The 21,040-nt window shown below is 41.5% G+C and overlaps 1 protein-coding gene across 7 annotated transcripts in view; it reads left to right on the top strand.

Moving 5' to 3' along the window:
- ATE1 (arginyltransferase 1) overlaps positions 1-21,040 on the top strand; it is a 114,549-nt gene that overhangs the window by 69,859 nt on the left and 23,650 nt on the right. For 6 of the 7 annotated variants that reach the window (XM_054983030.1, XM_054983034.1, XM_054983031.1 and 3 more), the window contains one exon: positions 20,419-20,539. The exons of the other annotated variant lie outside the window; for it this stretch is intronic. In XM_054983030.1, coding sequence (XP_054839005.1) covers positions 20,419-20,539 — 121 coding nt within the window. The remainder of the gene's footprint in view (positions 1-20,418; positions 20,540-21,040) is intronic. 7 annotated transcript variants of the gene reach the window in all.

The following is a 21,040-nucleotide window of genomic DNA, read 5'->3' as shown; positions in this document are numbered from 1 at the left end:
CATTTACCAACATTTTGGTATAGTTCTACATACTTTCAATGACAGGCCATGTCAAATTTGTGACTTAGCAAGACCATCTTTAAAAATCTAGGTGGAGCTATGCATCGCAGTGCAATTGACAAAACCTTTTGAATGCCTGCGAAATATGATTGCATGTATAAGTAAACTTATATTTTCCTAAGTTAATAAATATTCCCTTTGCCTTGAATATAAGACATTCTACTTACACTGTGTGAGTGTTTATATTTACTTTGTAAGAAAGGCAGCTTATGGAATACATTTATATAATGCTAATTTATGTTAATAATCTAACACATAAACAGTAGAAAAAAATACATTAACCTTCCACCTCTCCAATTTTTTTTAAATCTGTACTCGCTTAAAGGTTTAAATTTCAGGTCAATAGAGGGATAAGGAAAAGGGGTTAATAGCTCCTAAGTTATTAGGGCTAATTTGACTACTGCTGTCAAAGAGAGCTGCCAGAAAGATTAATTCCAGACTCCCATAAGAAGCTTGAGACAAACTGTTCTTGAATGAGACACTAGGGAGAATTTGATCGGGTCTAATTCACACTATAGTGCAGTTGCATGCTTGGTAATCACAGCAGAACACAAAGAAAATGGTCATGAATTATACTGTGACTAAATGGCACCTAATATAATGGCCTGTGAGGATGCTCTTATTTGTATTATCAAAGTATACAGGGGGATATCGCTTAGAAACCTTTCATCTTTTATGCTATGTAAATATGATTTGTCCCTCCTGGAGTGTTAATTCATTCTTGTGTATCTTCCATTATACCTTGCATGTTTTGAAAAAAAAATGTGACAGATTTCAGGGACGGATGTTGAGAACTCAAGTGATGCACTGTTGCATCACCAGATTTTCTCGAGTTTTTCCAGGCACACAGCACATTTTGTAGTTTTACAGTAGGTCAGTCGGTAGTTTTATAGTTTTCAGTAGGTTTCCATTAGAGAATGATGTAGTGCTAATTGGTGTTACAAAAATTATTTAACTATTTAATGGTCTAGGAATGAATTGGTTAGATATTAGCCGTTTTTGGTATTCATTGATGAGATCAATATCTTTATTTTTCAGTTCTACCCTTAAAATTAATGCCAGCAAATAAAGGTTTAGGCCAGCTTCTATAAATGATTAACAGTATTGGTATGTGCCAGTACTCAAGAGTTGCAGTGAAATAAATCTTAGCAATAAGAATCAGGGTGCCATTGATTAGATCTAAAAATGTGTTCCCATAGATTTTGGATCCATTATTTGTCTGTGAGATTATTTTAAAACAGTTTTCAGTTATCTGGTGATCTTGTGTAACACAGACTTTGGTAATTTGCAGTGGCAGTGTGCCATTACTGAGTAAGATTTATCCTTCTGTTTTAGCTACTAATTATATAAAAGTAGTTGGCTAAAGGAATTTTAATACAATAAAACCATATTGCCATTTAACTCCATGTCAAAATAACTAACGATACCCATTTTTGAATAAAAATAGGGGATTGTTGTTGGCTTTATTTCATAATAGATTAGAATAGCCATTGAAGTGATACAAACACATGCCATTTATTTTTAAAGGAAAATGTCAGTATTGTGGTGAATCCTAGACTTGCCACTTGTCCAAAATTACATGAAACTGAGTGGCTTTAAGGTGGTATCATAGGGATCATTAGATCTTTTACATGTCTGTAAATGTTTTTAATCTACTTTGTAAGCCACTATGAACTACAAGCAAAAGTAGGTTAAAAGGTTTTAATAAACTTCTAAATCCAGGTTCCAAACAAATGAATGAATAGGGTAGTTGTTTGCTTCTGTATAGTGTGTTTACTTTATGATGTCTTCTGATAATGGAGAGATTCCAAGCTGCCACCTATGTTTTTTAAGCCTGAGAAGTTGGTGGCAGAGTTGCTGTAGTTACTAGCAGAGTGCACACACACGCCCAAAAAATTCTCAGAAATCTGGATCTGGATTTCGATCAAAAATTCAAGATCCCTGATATCTGAGAAAGACTCTCTGATTTGATTAAGGCAGATTAGAAAATCCTAGATTTAGTTGGCTATTATCCTCTGTGGGGAAAACTGTCTGGGAGTTTTCCAAGGCGCTTCGGGTGGCATTTTTCAAGCAAACCCCATCAAATTTGCAGAAAACCAACTCCTTAGTGTCTCCCCCAAGTTTCAGGAAGATTGGACCCCAGGGTCCAGTTCTATGGGCCCTTGAAGGTGTTCTCAGCCACTCTTCATTGTTTCATATGGGGGAAACATTTTCAAGCAGGCTCTCAGGCAGAAACATTCAAGGGCAGGGGTGGCCACACGTGCTTAATATAAGAGCCACATAGAATAAACCTGAGATGTTTGAGAGCCACAAGACATGATACATTGAAGTGACTTCAGAGGAAGAGGCGGGTTTGGGGGAGTGCCCTAAAATGAAATCACAGGAAGGGGTGGGGGTTTGGCACAATATGCTGGAAGTGACATCATCCGAAGGGGTGGAGCTTGGGAAGGACTACCACCTGACCTTTGACCTGGAAGTGACATCACAAACGTGATGTCATCCTTGCAAGGCACCACCCCCAAAGACCCCAGGTATTTTTTTAGTTGGACTTGGCAACCCAAATGTTTTATTAAAAATAGGAAATACATGGAAAGAAAGAAGGAAGGAAAAAAGGGGAGGGAGGGAGGGAGGGAAAGACATGGAAAGATAGAAAAGAAGAAAAAGACAAAGACTTGGAAAGAAGGAAGGAAAAGACAAAAAAGAAAAGACATGGAAAGAAGGAAGGATAAAAAGGAAAGAAAGAAAGATAAGGAAGGAAGGCATGGAAAGATATGGAAAGAAGTAAAGAGGAAGGAAGAAAGGAAGGGAAAGTAGGAAAGAAATACATGAAAGGAAGGAAGGAAGATATGGAAAGATATGAAAAGAAGTAAAGAGGAAGGAAGGAAGACATGGAGAGACATGGAACGAAAGAAAAACAAATGGAAGGAAGGAAGAAATGGAAGGAAGGAAGAAATGGAAGGAAGGGAGGAAGATATGGAAAGATATGGATAAGGAAAGATGGATAAGGAAGATATGGAAATATATGGAAAGAAGAAAAGGAAGGAAGGAAGATGGAAAGAAGGAAAGAAAGAAATGGAAAGAAGTGGAAAGAAGGAAGGATAAAAGAAAGAAAAAGAAAGATGGAAAGAAGGAAAGAAAGAAATGGAAAGAAGGAAAGAGGAAGGAAGGGAAGAAAGAAAAAGAAATCAAGGACGGAAGAATCACAAAAGCAGAGCCACACAATCTTAAAGCAAGCACATGTCCTCTGAAGCAAACACACTCCCTGCTCCTCCATCTCAGCTGTCTTGCACACACTTGTGGGTGAGCCAGTCCTCCGTGCAACAAATGGGGCTTCCACCCATGCAAAAGCACCCCAGCGCAGGCTGCGCTTCATGCCATGAGCGGCTCTTGGTAGCTGCGCACTTGCCTACTCGGGAGTAAGCCGGCAAGCAGGAAGTCCTGGGCCACCTCTGCCTTGGTGCTTCCTCACCGCTTCTTCGCTCCTCCCTTTCCCCTTCCCCCCAAGTGCCCTTCCCGGGTGCTTGCTGCAAGCGTGGGGCTGGCAAAGCTCAATGCCTGCAGAGGAGCACCTGGAGTGTGGGCTGTCCTCGGCCCTGGCCCGCCCCTTCCTTGCTCCAGCGTTGGAAAAGAAAGGGGAAGCACGCTGGGTGCGTAGATCCAGAGAGCGGCTGGTCTGCTCTGCGCCTTAAAGGAGCCTGGGGGAGGAGTGAACTTGCAAGCCTCCAAGAGCCTCCAAATAAGGCTTGAAGAGCCACATGCAGCTCGCGAGCTACCATTTGGCCACCCCTGCACAAGGGCAAGGCTGCCGGTTGCCAAAGGCGCACTCCTAAATGCAAGAAGAAACCCAACAGAACCAAGCTGAAGGGACTGGATGGAATTCCCCAAGAACCAAAGTGAATCATGGGAACCAGCTTCAAGCCAGACACTCATGTCAAAACAGGGGAAACCAAACTAAAGCAAGGGACACTATTGCAACTTTGCACAACTGAATCAGTGTCATTCACAGAAGCCAGGCAGACAAGGAGTGCTCCTGCACGGATTGGCCATTCACTTCCTTCTCCCTGCCTCACACCCCCTCTCTCCTGCCTCTGCCTCACTCCTCCCCCTCATTTCTTGGAGAAAAGATGGGAGAAGCCCAGGAAGGAGCCAGCTAGAGGTTAAAGCTTACATTTCTCAGATTTACCCAGGGATCTGAATCAGGGTACCTGGAGCAGATCTAGGATTCTCTGATTTGATCTGGAGAAGCTGAATTTAGCCAGATCAGTAAAAATCTGCTTCCCCCCCCCCCAAGATCCAAATTGCGTACCCCTAGTAGTTATTAAGCACTCATAGGCTTTTACACAACAAAAGAAGAATGCAGATTTGCTAATCTGTTTTAAATTGTTCTAAGAGACATTTTTAAATAGGGTTGTTCCAATCCCCAATCTTTCCTGGAATAACCTTAGAGTATGCAGTTGAATATTATGTTCCCCTTTCAAAATCAAAGTGACCAATATTGAATGAAATATAAAAGGTAGCAATTGCTTCCCTACTTTTTCATTTGCTGGGTTTGTTCTCTCATCCTTGAATTTTTTCCCCCACACCTGATCTCCCTGTCTGAGTGTCTAGTAGTTTTCATCAGGCCAATTTCCTTATTCTCTCTATTTTTCCCCTTTAGCCCTTTTTAGCTGCTTTTAACTTTCTATACACCCCCCTTTCTGCAGCAAACATGCTTTGCCCTGTTGGAGATAGTTGGGGGCAATATTTTGTTTAATGTACGAAATAGTTTTTTTCCATACATTCCATCAATTTGGTATTAGAATAATTATTTAATCTAAAGTTTTATATAGAAAATCTATTTAAATTTATTTTTCAAATGAGGAAGATTATATGTTTAAAGTAAAATATAGTTATCTCTTCATTGGGAAGACATTTTAGTAGTTTAATAAATCTTTCAGCCCTGTACATGCCAGTCCAATTTTCAGGACTGTAGATTCTTGGGCTCCTTAGCAGCCACACTAGACTGTCTGTAAAATATATTTGGAAAATAAACATTTCAGAATTAGTGGCTAAGCAGGTATTTCAGTTAAACAAAACTGTCAGTTTTCCCTTACATCGTTACAACTGTTACATAATTTTTCATATTAGTACAAAGGAGACAACTTGTAAAATGTATGAAGAGATAAAAAGAATCTCAGACACAAAATATTTATGCACAGGTTAATTAGTTTTGCTTTCTTTATATTCACTGAGTGCCTGCATGCTTGTAATATTTGGGTTCTCAGAAGAGCTCTTTTCATACCCATCACTCATTTGGCTATTGTTGTTTCAGCTTTGAATAAACATCCACCCATCTTGGCTTAGTAGAGATTTCATAAAAGTTTCTCTTGCTGTCACCAGCAGTCTGGAACCAAGGTACAAAAGCAGGAGTATACTAAATAATATTTATAAGATTAGCCCTCCAAGACCAATTATCTTTTTATTCTATTGTTTTAACATAAGGTGAATCAATAAATACCCTTTTGAGAATTCTTGTTCTCTTCCGGCCTTGTAACTCATAAAATAACTTATTCAGAAGTGGCACTCATGAAAGAATGATTGTTTTTCATTCTCTATATGAAAGCTCCTGAAGATTTTGGCACATTTAGAGACTTTTGTCTGTTTATACAAGTTATTATTTAATTAGAGAAATTAGATCAACTAAAAAAAAAACCTGTTTCTTTACCAGAAAGAAACTAGGGAGTCCTCCCTGTCTCACAGTATTCTTTCAAGAAGTAAACAGCTAGGCACAAGGGGTTTTGCAGCTAACCCCAAAAGCCAGAAAAAGAAAGGCATTGAGATACAGAAAAATTAAATCAGTGCTTTTTTTGAGCTGGAACGCACCAGAATAGTGTTCCGGCACCTCTTTAAAATACCCACGTGACTGGTGTCACAAGGGTATTTTTAAAATGGGCTTTTTGGCCATTTTGGGTCTGTTTGGGCCTGCGGGCCCAAAACAGCCCGGATCGGGCCACTGCCACATGGGGGAGGGATCCTCCACCCAGCAGCAGCCGGTTCCAGGCCAACTCGGGACCGATCTGGGCTGTTTAGGGCCCAAAACAACCAGGATCAGGCCAAAACAGTCAGGTTTGGGCCGGTACCGGGCGTGGGAGGGTTCACCTGCCTGGCAGCGACCAGTTCCAGGCTGTTCGGGCAACAATCTGGGCTGTTTTAGTGCCGTTTTGGGCCCATTTAGGGCCCAGAATGGCCCGGATTGGGGACAAAATGGCCAGGATCAGGCTAGTGCCCAGCAGGGGAGGGTTCCTCCACCCAGCAGCGGCCTGTTCCAGGCTGTTTTGGCCCTGATCCGGGCCATTTCAGTTCCGTTTTGGCTGCTTTGGGCTGAGAGTGAGGCCGAAACAGCCAGGATCGGGCCGGTATCCATCGGGGAAGGGATCCCTCGCCTGGCAGCGACCCATTCCAGTCTGTTTTGCCCCCAATCCGGGCTGTTTCAGCACCGTTTTGGCCATTTGGGGCCCATTTAGGGATCACAGCAGCCCAGATCAGGGCCTAAATGGCCAGGATTGGGCCGGTGCCCGGCGGGGAAGGGTTCCCCCACCCAGCAGCAGCACAATCTTGGCCCTTTTGGATCCCTTTCGGCCATTTTGAGCAGGGCAGCAGCCCGATCCTGGCCTTTTTGGGCCCCCTTTGGCCATGTTGGACCCAATTCAGGGCCAAAATGGCCGGGACTGGCCCCAAAATGGCTGAGAGCGGGCCTCTGCCAGGCAGCTGCCTGATCCTAGCCATTTTGTGCCCCTTTTGGCAATTTTCTGCCCATTTCAGGCCAAAAACAGCCAGGATCAGGCCTGAAACAGCCAGGATTGGGCTGCTGCAGGGAGTGCTCTCTCATGTGGCAGCAGCCCATTCAAGGCCAATCCGGGCCATCTGGGCTCCATTTTGACCCAATTCAGTCCCAAAACAGCCTGGATCGGTCCCTAAATGGCCAGGTTCGGGCTGCTGCAGGGCAAGGAAGTGCTCTCCTGCGTGGCAGCAGCCTGTTCCAGGCTGAGCTGTGCCATTTTGCACCTGTTTTGGCCCAATTTGGGTGCGAAATGGCCCTTATCTGGCTACTGTCGGGCAGGGGAGTGCTCCCCCATGGTGGAGCGGCGTGTTCTGTGCCGATTCAGGCCCGATCCAGGCCGAATTTAGCCTTATAATATAAAATTCTCCTGTTGCCAGCAGTGTGCTCCAACATCTATCTTCATCAGTGGTCATCCATATGAAATTAGTTCTTTAAAAAAATTTAAATTGATTTTCTTTAATTATAATGGTAAAGAAGTTTCATATGGTTGACTACAGATGAAGGCAGCTGTTCAAAACTAGCAATATGTGACTTTATAAGGCTTCTTGTGTGTGTGTGTCTATACATATTTAAGCATTTGGGTTGTTGCATTGCAGCATTTTTGGAATCTCAAATATATTCATTCACATAAATATTTAAGGTTCCTCCTCAGTAATTTACAAGTTCAGGTTCAGTGGTTTTTTTTTTCTTTACTAGAGATTTGCTAGCTATTATTTTAAGGATTGTTAATATCAAAAATACATTTTTAAAAAAATCTGACTAGGGACAAACAAGCAATGTTAAGTGTACAGGTGAGGAAAAATACTAACAGTTGGTACGGATCCTTTGATGATGATCACACATTTTTAAAAAAATGTATGAGGGAGGAGATTGAAAACTACATTATTGGCCTTCTAAAATAAAGAAGATTTCATTATCCTTTTGTCTCTCGTTTTCATAGCCAGTAGATCAAAAAGCTGTTAAAGTAGTCATGCTTCTTTTTTCCCTGCACCTGTGTAGTCTAGATAATTCTATAATAACAATGGGCAGTTGTGGAACCTCAGAGAGAGGCTTATTGTGTCTTAATGTTAAATTAAGAACAGCCCCCACCCCCAGTTACAAAATCCTTGGTAAAATGATGAGCTTGCAGCATAATTAAGGGAAATTTGTGTTGTGGAGGAAGGTCCTTGTGAGCTGTTTACAGCTATAGATCAGGCAGAAAAATTGGGAACTTACTGTAGGGAACTTCCTATCTCAACAGGACAAAATGACCTAACTGGTCTTTTTAAGCTCTTATTTCAGTGTTTCTGTTAAAAAAAAATTACCCATAGTTCACCTGGCAGTCACTGTTACTTTCTGTAAGCTTGTAAAAGGCCAGTGTATCCCGGCAAGAACTAAGAATGCTTATACTTAACATAGGTAATACACTTTAAGGCATCTTTTAGAAACCCTTTGTTTTGTCTCCTGGGAGCTGTTTTGAGATTTTCAAACCAACATGCTCCACATATAATGGAGCATTTCCCCTTCTTTTTCTTGGTCACAGCTTGTTAGGGTTCTCTGGAGAGCTAGTGAAAATTGAATAGTCCAGTAGTGTCTACCCTGTTGCAGAGAAAAGGAAATGAGAATTTCTACCCTATCAGATTTCTCTCAAGAAAGGTCAGGTTGACAGAAACAGGATTAATAGCATCATCTCCAAAACAACAGGGGACCAGTCTTCCTTTCTTTTTTCGTATTCATACTATTTCCTTGAGTCTGTTCTACAATCCCTTTATCCGGTTATTAAAAAGCATTGATGGGCTACAATAATGGAAAATGCCTGAGTTTTGTACTAATATTGTTACAGCTTGTTTAGAAACCTCGCTGTGGAGTGGATCCTGCAAATGTTCTGGCAAAAATTGATCTTTTCCTGATTTCTCCTTCCCCCAGCAGCCCCCTGTTATACCCAAAAGGATTTGTCAGAGGACCTTCCTAGAAAAAACAATACTGGTCAGTGGGCTATATTGAGGAGGGGAATTGGGAGAGTTGTATTGTGGAGTTTGCATTAGATTTTCCATCCAGCCATGCTGCAGTCAGTCTCCCTGTTTCTGAGAATCGCTCACTGTAAATTACTGGAACAGTGAAAGTCTCATGTTCTGTTGACAACTGAATTGGGTAAAAATTAGAGGGAAGGAACTGAAAAATGGAAGGAAGAGCAAAGATTGGATACTGAGAGACTTGTAGTGGATCACAAATGAAAGAGCACTCTATGAGATACAGAGACAAACGAAGTCAAATGTTACAGCAACAAGACCAAAGAAGCAAAGAGATGATGATTTGAAATGTGAGAAAGGGTCATTTCCCTTCCCCTCACCCCAGGCTTCTTTTCTGTGCTTGTCATGCTCCAAAATCTGCTTTTTAGAAATAAATTAGAGATCTAGTATCTGTGTTTGTGCATAACATGTAATCAGTCTGAGTCATAGTGGATGCTTACTTGTGTTCATGCAGAAAGGGAAGATGTGCAAAGGAAGCAAAAGGTTACCAAAGAATGGGTTAAAGGAGAACACCGAGTTAAATTGATCTCAGATGCTTTTCTATGAATAAAGTACCTATGTAGCCCACTTGACAACCCTTGAGAACAGTGTTGAAATAAGTTGTGCATCTTGTTCTAAAGTGTTGCCTAGCTGTGCTAATTGTAATAACTGGATATGCGTAACATTAGAGTGTATCTGATGCCTAAATCACATTTTTAACAGAAGTGTTAGGGCATTGTTGCAAGTACATGCATGCAAACTCCCAACAGTTTACTGCTGATTATTTATCATCACAAATGCACCCTAAGCCTTGTATTCATAATATAATATAATATAATATAATATAATATAATATAATATAATATAATATAATATAATATAATATAATATAATATAATATAATATAATATAATATAATATAATATAATATAATATAATATAATATAATATAATATAATATAATATAATATATATCACTACAGATGTGAAATATAGTTTAGTCAATGAGAAGTACAAGGAGAGAACAGAGGATGAAAGAGTTTGTGCTAAATGGCATTTTTTACCAGATAAGCCGCTTGAAATGTGAGCTATGAACTGGTAACAGCTCAGCAATTTATATTATTGGTGTTTGAAACCATGTTAAGTTCTAACTTTAAATACACTTCAAGACTTCAGATATCACATTGTCTTATCCCCAAACCATGGTTTTACAATAAGGAATGCCCTACGTTCTTACACACTCCCTCCTTGTGCTTTCTTTCATCTTCATGAATTCTCCCTGTTTCCATTTGTCCACCTGCAACTTTGAACTGCAGTTAATGCTAGATAGAAAATGAAATGGGAAGGTGTGTGTGTTTGAGCACTCAGGAATTCCTCTGATTGGCTAGCAGGTCATGTAAGCTGGACCATGGACACAATGGTTCAGATGCTGAATGCATTCGTAAGTACATGGTTCTTTCCTGCCTTCTATTTTCTCTCAGCCGCCCTGAAAAAATGTGAATGATGGAGATTTTGGATAGTCATGGACAAAAACCGTGTAGCCCAAGAGGGGAACCAGGTGAAATCACCTTCCTTTTCTGTCAGCAGAAGTTTCATTGGTACAAGAGTGGTGCCAGGCTGGTTTTCTCTTCCTCCCCCATGCAGCCCCTCTGCTATGTAGTTTTTTCTCCACTTAAATTCTATGATCTCCAGTGTCAGTGTTTGAAAGACCTTGGAGGGATGTGCTAGTGGGGGAGGGGAGGGAAAGAAAGAACTGCATTTGTGTGTATCCCTTTTCACATGTAACATAGAAGCCAAGCCAAGAAAAATAACACATTCTTTCGTACTTTGTTATAAGGACTATTTTCCCAGTAGGAAAAGAACTAGAATCTAAGAGATGCTGGTTTATAATATATTTTTTCAGAAAGATATGCATATCTAGCCATTTATTTGTTTAGAAATTTTTATAGCACCTTTCCAGGAAACTTCCAGGAAAATAAAAAATAATCAAAACAAAACATAAAAGATATTAATTAAAATTCAGCATGACAAACCCACACTAGCATAAAAACATAGACCGCAAAAAACAGATCAAAATAGCAGCTTCTATTTATTTATTTAATTTACTTTGGATTCCTATTCCATCCTCCCCATTCTACACTAGAATGGTATTAAAAGATCAACTTCTTAATTAAAAGCCTGGTTATACAGAAACATTTTGGCATGGCACCTTAAAGAAGCATCAAGAAAGCTTCAAAGGGAAGGACATTCCATAAGCAAGATGCCACCATTGAAAAATCCCTCTCTGATTGCCACCCACCTCACTTCTGAAGGTGGGGGTCCAGAGAGCAGGACTTTTGAGACAATAACTGACAAGCTGGACAAAATGGGAGGAAGCAGTCCTTTAAGTAATTTGGCCCTGTGTCATTTAGTGCTTTAAAGGTAAGAACTAGGAATGTGCGCTTCGGGTTTCCGATTCGGGTAAAATACCGTAAAGATTCAGAATACCCGAACTGGGCCCAGCATGAAATCCCGAATCAAAGCTTTCCGAAGCATTTGTAATGCTTCGGAAAGCATTTGTAATGCTTCGGAAAGATTCGAGCGGCAGGGCCCTTTAAACATCAACCCACTTGTTTATTGCTTGTTTATTCAAATGTATGCAAATTTGCATTTGTTTACCTATTGCATAAGAGCCCTGTGGTGCAGAGTGATAAGCTGTAGCACTGCAGCCCAAGCTCTGCTCATGACCTGAGTTCTATCCTGGCGGAAGCTGGGTTCAGGTAGCTGGCTCAAAGGACTCAACCTTCCATCCTTCTGAGGTTGGTAAAATGAGTACCCAGTTTCCTGGGGGTAAAGTGTAGATAACTGGGGAAGGCAATGGCAAACCACCCCATAACAAAAAGTCTGCCAAGAAAACGTCATGATGTGATGTCCCCCATGGGTCAGTAACGACTCGGTGCTTGCACAGGGGGACTACCTTTACCTTTTTTTTAACCCTATTGCAGTGTTTATTGCTTGTCCCTGCTGCTGATTGTTTGTATTAACTCACATTGTATAATCCGCCTTGAGTCTCAGTGAAAAAGGTGGACTATAAATAACATGAATAAATAATAAATACTGCAGTGGGAAGTGTCCTTTACACATAAGATTTTAGTATGTGGAGGCATAGACTTGTAAGCCATCGTGGTATCCTTTTAAAATGCAGAATGATTAACAAACTGCTAGCCTTGCAAGTTAAGTAGAGAAAGAGTATCATCAAGGGGGGGAAAGTTCACTGTAATATTTTATTTACAAGCAAGGGTACCCATGAAAGTTGTGTGTGGCGTGCCTCCTTTCTTCTGAACACTTGTGAGATTTTTTGCAATCCTAAGGGGTACCCCAAGTTTGTAGAAACATCTGGTTTGTTCTGAAGTGGTCTCAATTCTCAGATTTAAGGCTGCATGCATCTGGGTCACTTCATAATTAGATATATGACAGGGGACCTGCAAGGACTTGTGGGGGGCATCTCATTTTCCCCTCTCCCAACATGTCATCTTCTCCTTCTTTGCCCCCTGTAGCCACTTCTCTTTTCTTGTTTCCTTCTCTCCTTCCCACCCATCTTTGCCTGCCGGTTCATAGAATCATAGAATCATAGAGTTGGAAGGGGCCATACAGACCATCTAGTCCAACCCCCTGCCCAGTGCAGGATCAGCCTAAAGCATCTCTGACAAGTATTCATCCAGCATCCTCTTGAAAACTGCCAGTGAGGGGGAGCTTACCACCTCCCTAGGCAGCTGATTCCACTTTTGAACTACTCTGACTGTGAAAAAGTTTTTCCTAATATCCAGCCGGTACCTTTGTGCATGTAACTTAAGCCCATTGCTTCGGGTCCTACCCTCTGCTGCCAACTGGAACAGCTCCTTGCCCTCCTCCAAATGACAGCCTTTCAAATATTTAAAGAGAGCAATCATGCCCCCCCTCAACCTCCTGTTCTCCAAACTAAACATTCCCAAGGCCCTCAGCCTTTCCTCACAGGGCTCAGTCTCCAGACCCCTGATCATTCTCGTCGCTCTCCTCTGCACCCTCTCGATTTTGTCCACATCCTTTTTGTGTGTGTCCCACTTCACTCCTGTGTCTTCATCTGTCAGGTGTCTTCATCTTTCCCCCTTCTCCCCCCCACTCCGGCAACCTCTCCCCTATGGCCTAATTGCATGGTGCCAGCTGAAGTGGGTTCAGTTGCATAGTGAGGAACCTCCAAGGACTTATTGGGCGGGGGGGGGGCGTTACTTCCCCTTCCCTTCACTATTTCCTCTTTCCCGCCTCCTGGCAGCCTACGTATCCCACCTTTCCCTACATCCTTCTTTTCTTCAGACCCACTAAACATACCTTCTATTTGCCCCCTTCATCACCTATATTTCTTAATTTACTCCATTTATATACTGCCTTTCACCACAGTGGGGTCACTAAGCAGCTTACATCATTCTCCTTACCTCCATATTATCATTCCAACAAACCTGAAAGGTAAGATAGGCTGAGTGTATGAATCAATCAAAGTCACCCAGTGAGCTTCCACAGCAGAGTGGTGGTTTGAACCTGAGTCCCCCGGATCCTACTTTGAAACTCTTAACTGCTACACTACACAGGCATGGGGTGGGGGTGGGGGTTGCTGTTGAACAGTAGCAGGCAGCCAGACCTGGGTGAATCAAGCAAGTCATATGGTATTAAGTTGCCCAGTGCTTGCTTCTGGGCCTGGCCCCAGTGAATCTTCTCTCAAAGGCCAAAACAGCCCTGGAAAGGGCCCTGCCTTTTATTGACAGGAACCCAGTCTGGAATGCTGGCTAAATTGTTATAGTTGCCTAGCCAGAGGCACTGAGGTCATTTGGCTAAAGCTACAGGTGCTCCTTTTTGTTTGTGTTTTTTTAAAACCTGGGGCAATTTTCAGGTGTTCAGAAAGATCTGTCTTGTCTGTTTACGGTTCCAATCTCTGGATTTAAGTATCCACGTCTAAGCTTAGATTTACATATGTTGGATTGCATCCAAAGTTTCCATTCTGCCTTGCTCCAGTAGATAAGTTGTGTTCCACTGAAGGAGGATAGTCCAAGTGGAAGGCTCCGCCTTAACCAGAACAAAAACTTTGAATCCAACCCAGAATCTTTGTAGCATGGGAGCTGCTTGAGCATGAGCTCATTTCATGCTATAAAAAATGCATGAATTGATATTTAATACTAATTAATGATCAAAGAGGTGTTTGATCTATTAATTTTAACTTTTTAAATAGGAAAAAACTATTGTAGAGGAAAAATATATGCAGGGATTCTATGTAGGGTGTTTGCAAAGAAATTACCTCTGTGTATGTAAAGTGTCATCAAGTCACAACTGATTTATGGCCACTCCCACAAGGGACTTTTAGGGCAAGTCAGAAGCGGAGATGGTTTGTCATTGCCTTCCTTTGCAGAGTCTTCTTGCTGGTCTCCTATCCAAGTACTGACTCCGCTTAGCTTCCAAGAGCTGATGAGATTGGGCTATGCCATGCTGTCTTCCTTCCCAGAAAATATTTTAAAAGCATATAATAGTTCTTAATACTGGGAGGTAACTTATCTGTCCACCCAGACTGAGCTTGTTTGCAGAGCCAATGAAACTGGTATGTGTGTTGTTGGCAAGGAGCACCCCCTCTCCTGGTCTAAGGCCTGCGATGGACTGTAGCAGTTTCCTGCGTTGCTGCTTTATTACCACACCAGAGACTGCCTTGCCACATGTGCACTCTAATACACATGTCTGTTTCCTGCCTGTTTATCACCCACCATGGACTGTGCCTGTCTCCTATCTCTGCTGTGGACTGTGTTATACCTGCTGTTCCCTGCCTCCACGGAAGCCTGCCTCACCTGGGCTCAAGCTGTGCTGTTAGCAGCCAGGTGCCAGCCTGGGAGGCCCCCAGCGAGCCTGACGAGGCACCCCCTGGCCAGTCCCCGCCTGGAGCCTTCCGCGGGCTGGTCAGCCAGCTTGCCGTCACTACCGGGCAGCCTGCTAGCAAGCCCCAGCCATGCCTAGCCAGCAGCCATATTCCCAGGCAGCCTGAAGACCAGCCTGAGCAGCCTGCTGAGAGAAGCCATTTCGGAGAAGCGAGTAGACCACGTCCGCAGAGATGAACCTCGCCTTGCTCTGCATATCTTAACAGCCGCCCCGGAGAAGAAGCTAAGTGCTGACCATCCCAAGCACTTAGAGAACGCATCTCAAAGCAGCCTCCGCATTCCAAAGAAGATGACCGCTGAAACATCCATTCAACACGCCCGGATCTCCCCCTCCCTCCTTTGTCCCCTCTTCCCAAGGTGTCACAATAATACAATCAGATCGTAAGATGGCCCATCTAGGGTAGTTGTAAAGCCATTAGTACCTTTGTTTCACCCGTGAGAACCACTGGGAACCGCACCAGCCCCAGGGTACGTTTTGGGGTATTTAAGCTGGTTTCCCAGGCCACATGGTGCGCGTGCCATTCCTCTCCTGATCCCAGCCAGGCGTGTGCCATTCCTCTCCTGATCCCAGCCGGGCATATGCCATTCCTCTCCTGATCCCAGCCAGACGCGTGCCATTCCTATCCAGACTCCTTGCTGTCACTCCCTATTGGATCTAGTGCTGGCATTAGACCACCTCGCTGCTACGTCTTTGCTCCACGTTGGGATTGTGAGTATACCCAACTTCATCGATCTCAAGTGAGCTACCCCGCTAATGCAACCGTCTCTGTTTTCCTACTCTGTGTTTCCTAGCTCTTGTGTGTAACCCTGTATGCATGTGCTAGTTCAGGCATACACCACATTATTTAGTAAAACACGTTGTACTGTTATTTAGTCTGCCTCTTTATTGCATGAGTGTCTGGAGTGGGACCCCAGTATATATTGGTTAAAAGATCCGCACTAAATTTAGTTCCAGACTGCTAGCTAATTCCCCATTCAAATAGAGCAGTTCTGGTAACAGTGTGCCATCAAGTTATAGAGACCCCATGAAGGCAAGTGAGAGGCAGAGGTGGTTTGCTGATTGCTTAGTTCATGAAAAAGATGAGCTTGTGACATGAAACACAATATCTGGAAAAAAATTCTATTTGTAGGAAAGTGTGAAGCAATCTTTATTTTGTACTACAATCAGGTCTGTTGCCCAAACTAGAGGTGGCAACATGCATGCAAAACAAGTTTTTATAAGAGGGCCACCTATAAAGGGTGTGAGTCTGCTTTTTGAAGACAAACTGGCCGCATCCAGCAGTTCAAAAATGTGTCAACATGGCTCATGCACCCCTACGGTCTCAGCAAGTACTGTGCATCAGTTGATACAGCTACAATCCAAAAAAAAACCCCTTGCCTGTGAATAAAGCCTAGTGAATTAAATGGGGCGTAATTCTCAGTAGACCTGCGTAGGATTGCTCCCAGTAGACTTCTAGTAGCTTCTGAATCTCTCTAGATGAGTGAGTAAAATGAGTTCTTTTTAAGAATAAATCTTTGGGTTTCTTAACCTTTTTTTTCCAAAAAGAAAATTACTATAATTGAAACCATTGAAGACTCTGTTGTAGTTCTATAACTTTTCAAAAATCTCAGGTTGTGAACTCAACCTCAGTTGTGAACTGTTGATAAACTATTTTTCATCACTTTTTTGCTATGTAGAATCAGATACTTTACATGCAACCGTTAATAATCTACTATATGCCTTTGATTCATTATCAGCAGCATGTATAAATAAATGAGAAAAACAGTCACATTAAAATGTGAATCATTTGTGTTCAACACATGTTGAATTGCTGACATTCTAAAGTTTCTCTAGATTTCTTGTCTCATCAAATGTAATATTCAATGATAAATCCATCCATCACAAAGCTGTCCATTTTGTACATACTATAAGAATTTGCTTTCAGCTGGATATAAGTAGCCAAGTGTGACTTCACACATGTTCAACAAATTTCTCTTAATATATACTTGCAATCACAGTGCCAGAAAAAAGTAGGGCAGATTGTGGCTGCTTTCTGTTGGTTCTGTTACTGGAAGCATGATTCATATTAGTGCACATTGCATATTGCTTCTGTGTGTTTGGGGGAGTGCCATATAGAGTCAAAAAAGTCTCTGAAACATCTGTATAACCATAGGAAAGCATCCTATTTGTTTTCTGTAGTACACACTCACTTGATGAACAAAGTTAATTGCTTAGATTTGGGACCTAACTAGACACAGTCAGAGGCCTTTAAACAGCACTTACAGGAATGAATGGAGAGATTTGTATCCCGATCAGCACTGAGCAAAGTAGAGGGGTAATCTTTCCTATATGTCCTTTTCCCAGTTTTTCCCCTCCAGCAGAGAACCTCTAGAGAACCTGTTTGCAACCGCTAAAGAGCATGAGAAGAAGGGTTAAACTCTTCTTGGGACAGCATCAAATCTCCTTTTCCATTGTAGCTGTTTAGAGTAATACGATGATCCAGTCATCGCGTCACCAGTGCTACCTCTGGTTATACCACAGGCTACAGAAATTTTCCTTCAAAAATAACAAACTTTTGCCTTGTTCTGCTTCTGAAAAGCAGGGTCCATATACCTGTTTAAATGCCATTCTGAAATTTAATTTTACTGATGTTTCCAGTCTAACAACTGAAAGCTTCAACTGGATGAGTTTTGAACATACCAGTGGGAAAAAACAAAATGTGTCTTTATTGTATAAACTTCATTGAAGTGTTTAGTTTTGCACATACAGCTGATGTAAAGAAAATGTTAACTGAAATGCTTAAAAGACCATTATACCGAATATTGTCCTATAAGACTAAGACTGAATTCTAGCTAAGTTTAATTTTTAGTTAAGGCAGGGAGAGCTGTGATTATATCTCTGTTTAAATTTCTATTAATTGCTGCAGTTGGGGCTGGAGGGAAGAAGGAAGTTGGACTGGAAGACCAGTGCTGGGATGTAACATTTCTCTGCTGTTTTGCGGCTGTAACTAGTCCCCCTGATGTTCCCATGACAGTTCCCATGATAGGGAAAACTCAATAGGGACAATTACCAGGGGAGGGATTTACATATAAGAGAATAGAACAGAAGGAAGGGTTAAATCACCAGCACTGTCATAAACATGGGGGCATGTTAAGACTTCTAGAACATATACACCCACTTAAGAAGATTTTCAGTGTTGTGGTTGAAATCTTATTCCTGTTCTTGGCAGTAGAAGCACACGAATAGCTTGCCATGCACACGGAATTAACACAGGCAGTTTAGCTCCACAGCAGCATAAGGAAAGCAGAACATTGCATTTGCTGACAAGTATGACATCCCACTGTTTGTAGGATATACTATTATAAAGCAGCTTCCTCTTTTAAGGTTTTCAATAGCTATTTCTCCTTTTAAACTATGTGTTCAACTTAAAAGGAAAAAAGGAGGCACCCACACATCCTCAATAGAAGATACAGAGAGTTCCACAGTTTGGCATGCTCAGTATTCAGTGTGAGACTACTCAGAGGCAACAAATATTAACCATGGCATTCCACAACATGGTTTTGTTTTTTAAAGAGACATATTTTATAAAAAGCTGTTTAACTGGTCATTTCATCACTTGTTTCCCCCTTTCTCCCCTTCTTGGTGCCAACGAGAAATACAACCAATTTTTCTCGGCCATGGTTCCCTCTTGTAAAAGATATGTTGAAAGCAAAATCCTTACATATGACATTCATTCAGGCTGTTGTAAAGTATGGCTGGATTTTTAATTGGAAACTTCTGCAGGCAGTGTTGGCAGTTCTGCCTTGAGGTTCTTTAATTGAAATATTCTCACTTTGCCATGCTTCATGTTCAAGTTTCTGTTCTCCAAACCAAATCAGAATGATCTGGAGTTCTGTTCCAAGGCTAAGCCAAAAATTTTAATGAAACTTAAGTCTGAAGATTTACTTTTAAAATATTTTGGAAAATCTAAGGGATTTGGTGAGTATTTGAGATAAAGGAGCATCAGCAGAGTTTGTTTTCACAGACTAAGCCAAATATGAAAAATAAAAGCTCCAAGGAAAGATAATTGTTTAAAAAAAACAAAGAGGGTCAAGTACCAGTAGCACAGAACAAACAGAAAAGGTTAAACACACATTTAATTCTTTTATCAGGTAAAGCATACATCTGTGTTCTATTTTTTCACAATAAACCGCATTGATCTTTTATTAAAAGTGAATTAACATAGCCTTCATCTCAGTTTCCAGCCAGCTGTTTAAAAGAGGAGTCCTAACATTACATAAACAAAATAATCCTGAATTATCAACAGCAATGCATTAAGGCAGAGGCAGGCCAGCCATGAGAAAAAGCAAGGCAGTCTAAAGGTTTATTAAATTCCGTCTTTGCCTTGAAAGGCAACACCAGTGGAATCCCAGCAGTCAAGTACTACAGCAGGGCCCTTGCTCCCTGATTTTATTACATAAACAGAGATAGGCATTATCTTCCCCAAGAGAGTGCTTTGCAGTAAATTCAGCTACTCGGTTTTCACAAACTGTGTTTAAATTGTACTAGCACATTTCCAAGACTCTCTGTCCTCCTCCCAGATACATACTCATTAAATAGTCCAAAATGTATTTGGTGAGAGGTCTCCCATACCAAAAACTTAGATCTGCAATACCGTAAAGCATGTTCTACGTCTTTTTTGTTCTTTTGGAATATTTTCATTGGATATATTGCGAGGCCTCAACAACAACAACAACAACAACATTCAATTTATATACCGCGCTTCAAGACAACTTAAAAACCACTCCGAGCAGTTTACAAAGTATGTTATTATTACCCCCACAACAATCAACAAAGTATGTTATTATTATCCCCACAACAATCACCCCATGAGATGGGTGGGGCTGAGAGAGCTCTGGAGAGCTATGACTGACCCAAAGTCACCCAGCTGGCTTCAAGTGGAGTGAGGAATCAAACTCGGTTCTCCAGATTAGAGTCCTGCTGCTCTTAACCACTACACCAGACTGGCTCTCCCAGTAAATAAATACTGATAACTTTTCATCTTGTGAAGCTTGGTCTTAGTCTTTATTCCTCCAGAATAGCAGCTTAATATAATCTGCACAACCAAAATATCATAAAATACTGAGCAACAGTTCTTTGAGTTTCCAGGAACTCTTCATCAGGCTGATGTAAAATGCAAAAGGCAGGTGGTAGGGGGAAGAAAGATGGTTGGAGCATGATGGCAGAGTCCCAAAATCTGCAGTGTGTAGCTTTCCTAAAATGGAGACTGGTAGGTGATGCGGCCTTAATCACATGCCGTTGTGCGCAAATCAGTTTTAAGATGTCATGAAAGCTCCTGACACGAAGCAAACAACAACAAAAACCCATGGAGCTTCTCCCTCTGAATATACAAAAAATTAGCAACAGAAAATTTGATTTTAATGTTCATTGAGCCTTAATTTTTGTACCAAGGTAGGAAGAAACCACTGTAAGCCGGGTTAGTCAGGCATACTCAATCTTTAAAAATGGCATGGGGTACAATTTGTATAAGATATATTTTGTTCACCTGTATGTTGTGGCTGAATTACATTGATTAAGATTTTCCTGGAGCAAAAAACATGGTTTTTTCCTGAAGACATGCTATTTCTTTCTTTTTCCCCCTAGGGCCAATATAGACCTTCTGACTTGTTGTGTCCAGAGACGTATGTCTGGGTACCCATTGAACAATGCCTGCCTTCTCTTGAGCATTCAAAATACTGCCGCTTCAATCAGGATGCCAAAGCAGGTTGGTGTGTAACTTCTCCATCATTCACATTGACCTTGAGATGTTACGCTGCTAATGCTACGTACACAAATACAGATTTTGTACCTGGGTGCAGCCTCTTTCATTTATAATACCTTTCTAGATTTTTTTTCATGAAAACTTCTCCAGATCTTTCTTACTATCAGAATCACCTTCACATTGTTTACTCTCATGATACCCATAATGTGTAGAGATAAAGACCATTTCATTTTAACACAATATATTTCAATATATTTACAATAATCTCAGTTCCTGTGTCACCCTATAAATGAACCACTCTAGTCACTATAAGTTGCCGTAATGGAAGAATGATGGAAGTCTCTGCACGTGCTCGCACACCCCAATATTCTGTGCAAGCTGACCCCTCCCCCCTCAAACAGCTGGTTGTGCAGAGTCTTAGAGTCTCCCTACATGAGATACCTTGGGCGTCTTTGTAATGTGTAGAGAGACGCAATGTTAGCCAGGAAGGGTAGTTTACAAAGA

The sequence above is a fragment of the Eublepharis macularius genome, chromosome 6 (genome assembly GCF_028583425.1).
Source record: "Eublepharis macularius isolate TG4126 chromosome 6, MPM_Emac_v1.0, whole genome shotgun sequence".
Lineage (NCBI taxonomy): Eukaryota > Metazoa > Chordata > Lepidosauria > Squamata > Eublepharidae > Eublepharis > Eublepharis macularius.
The sequence above is the reverse complement of the archived record's forward strand: the minus strand, read 5'-3'. Positions and strand labels throughout refer to the sequence as shown.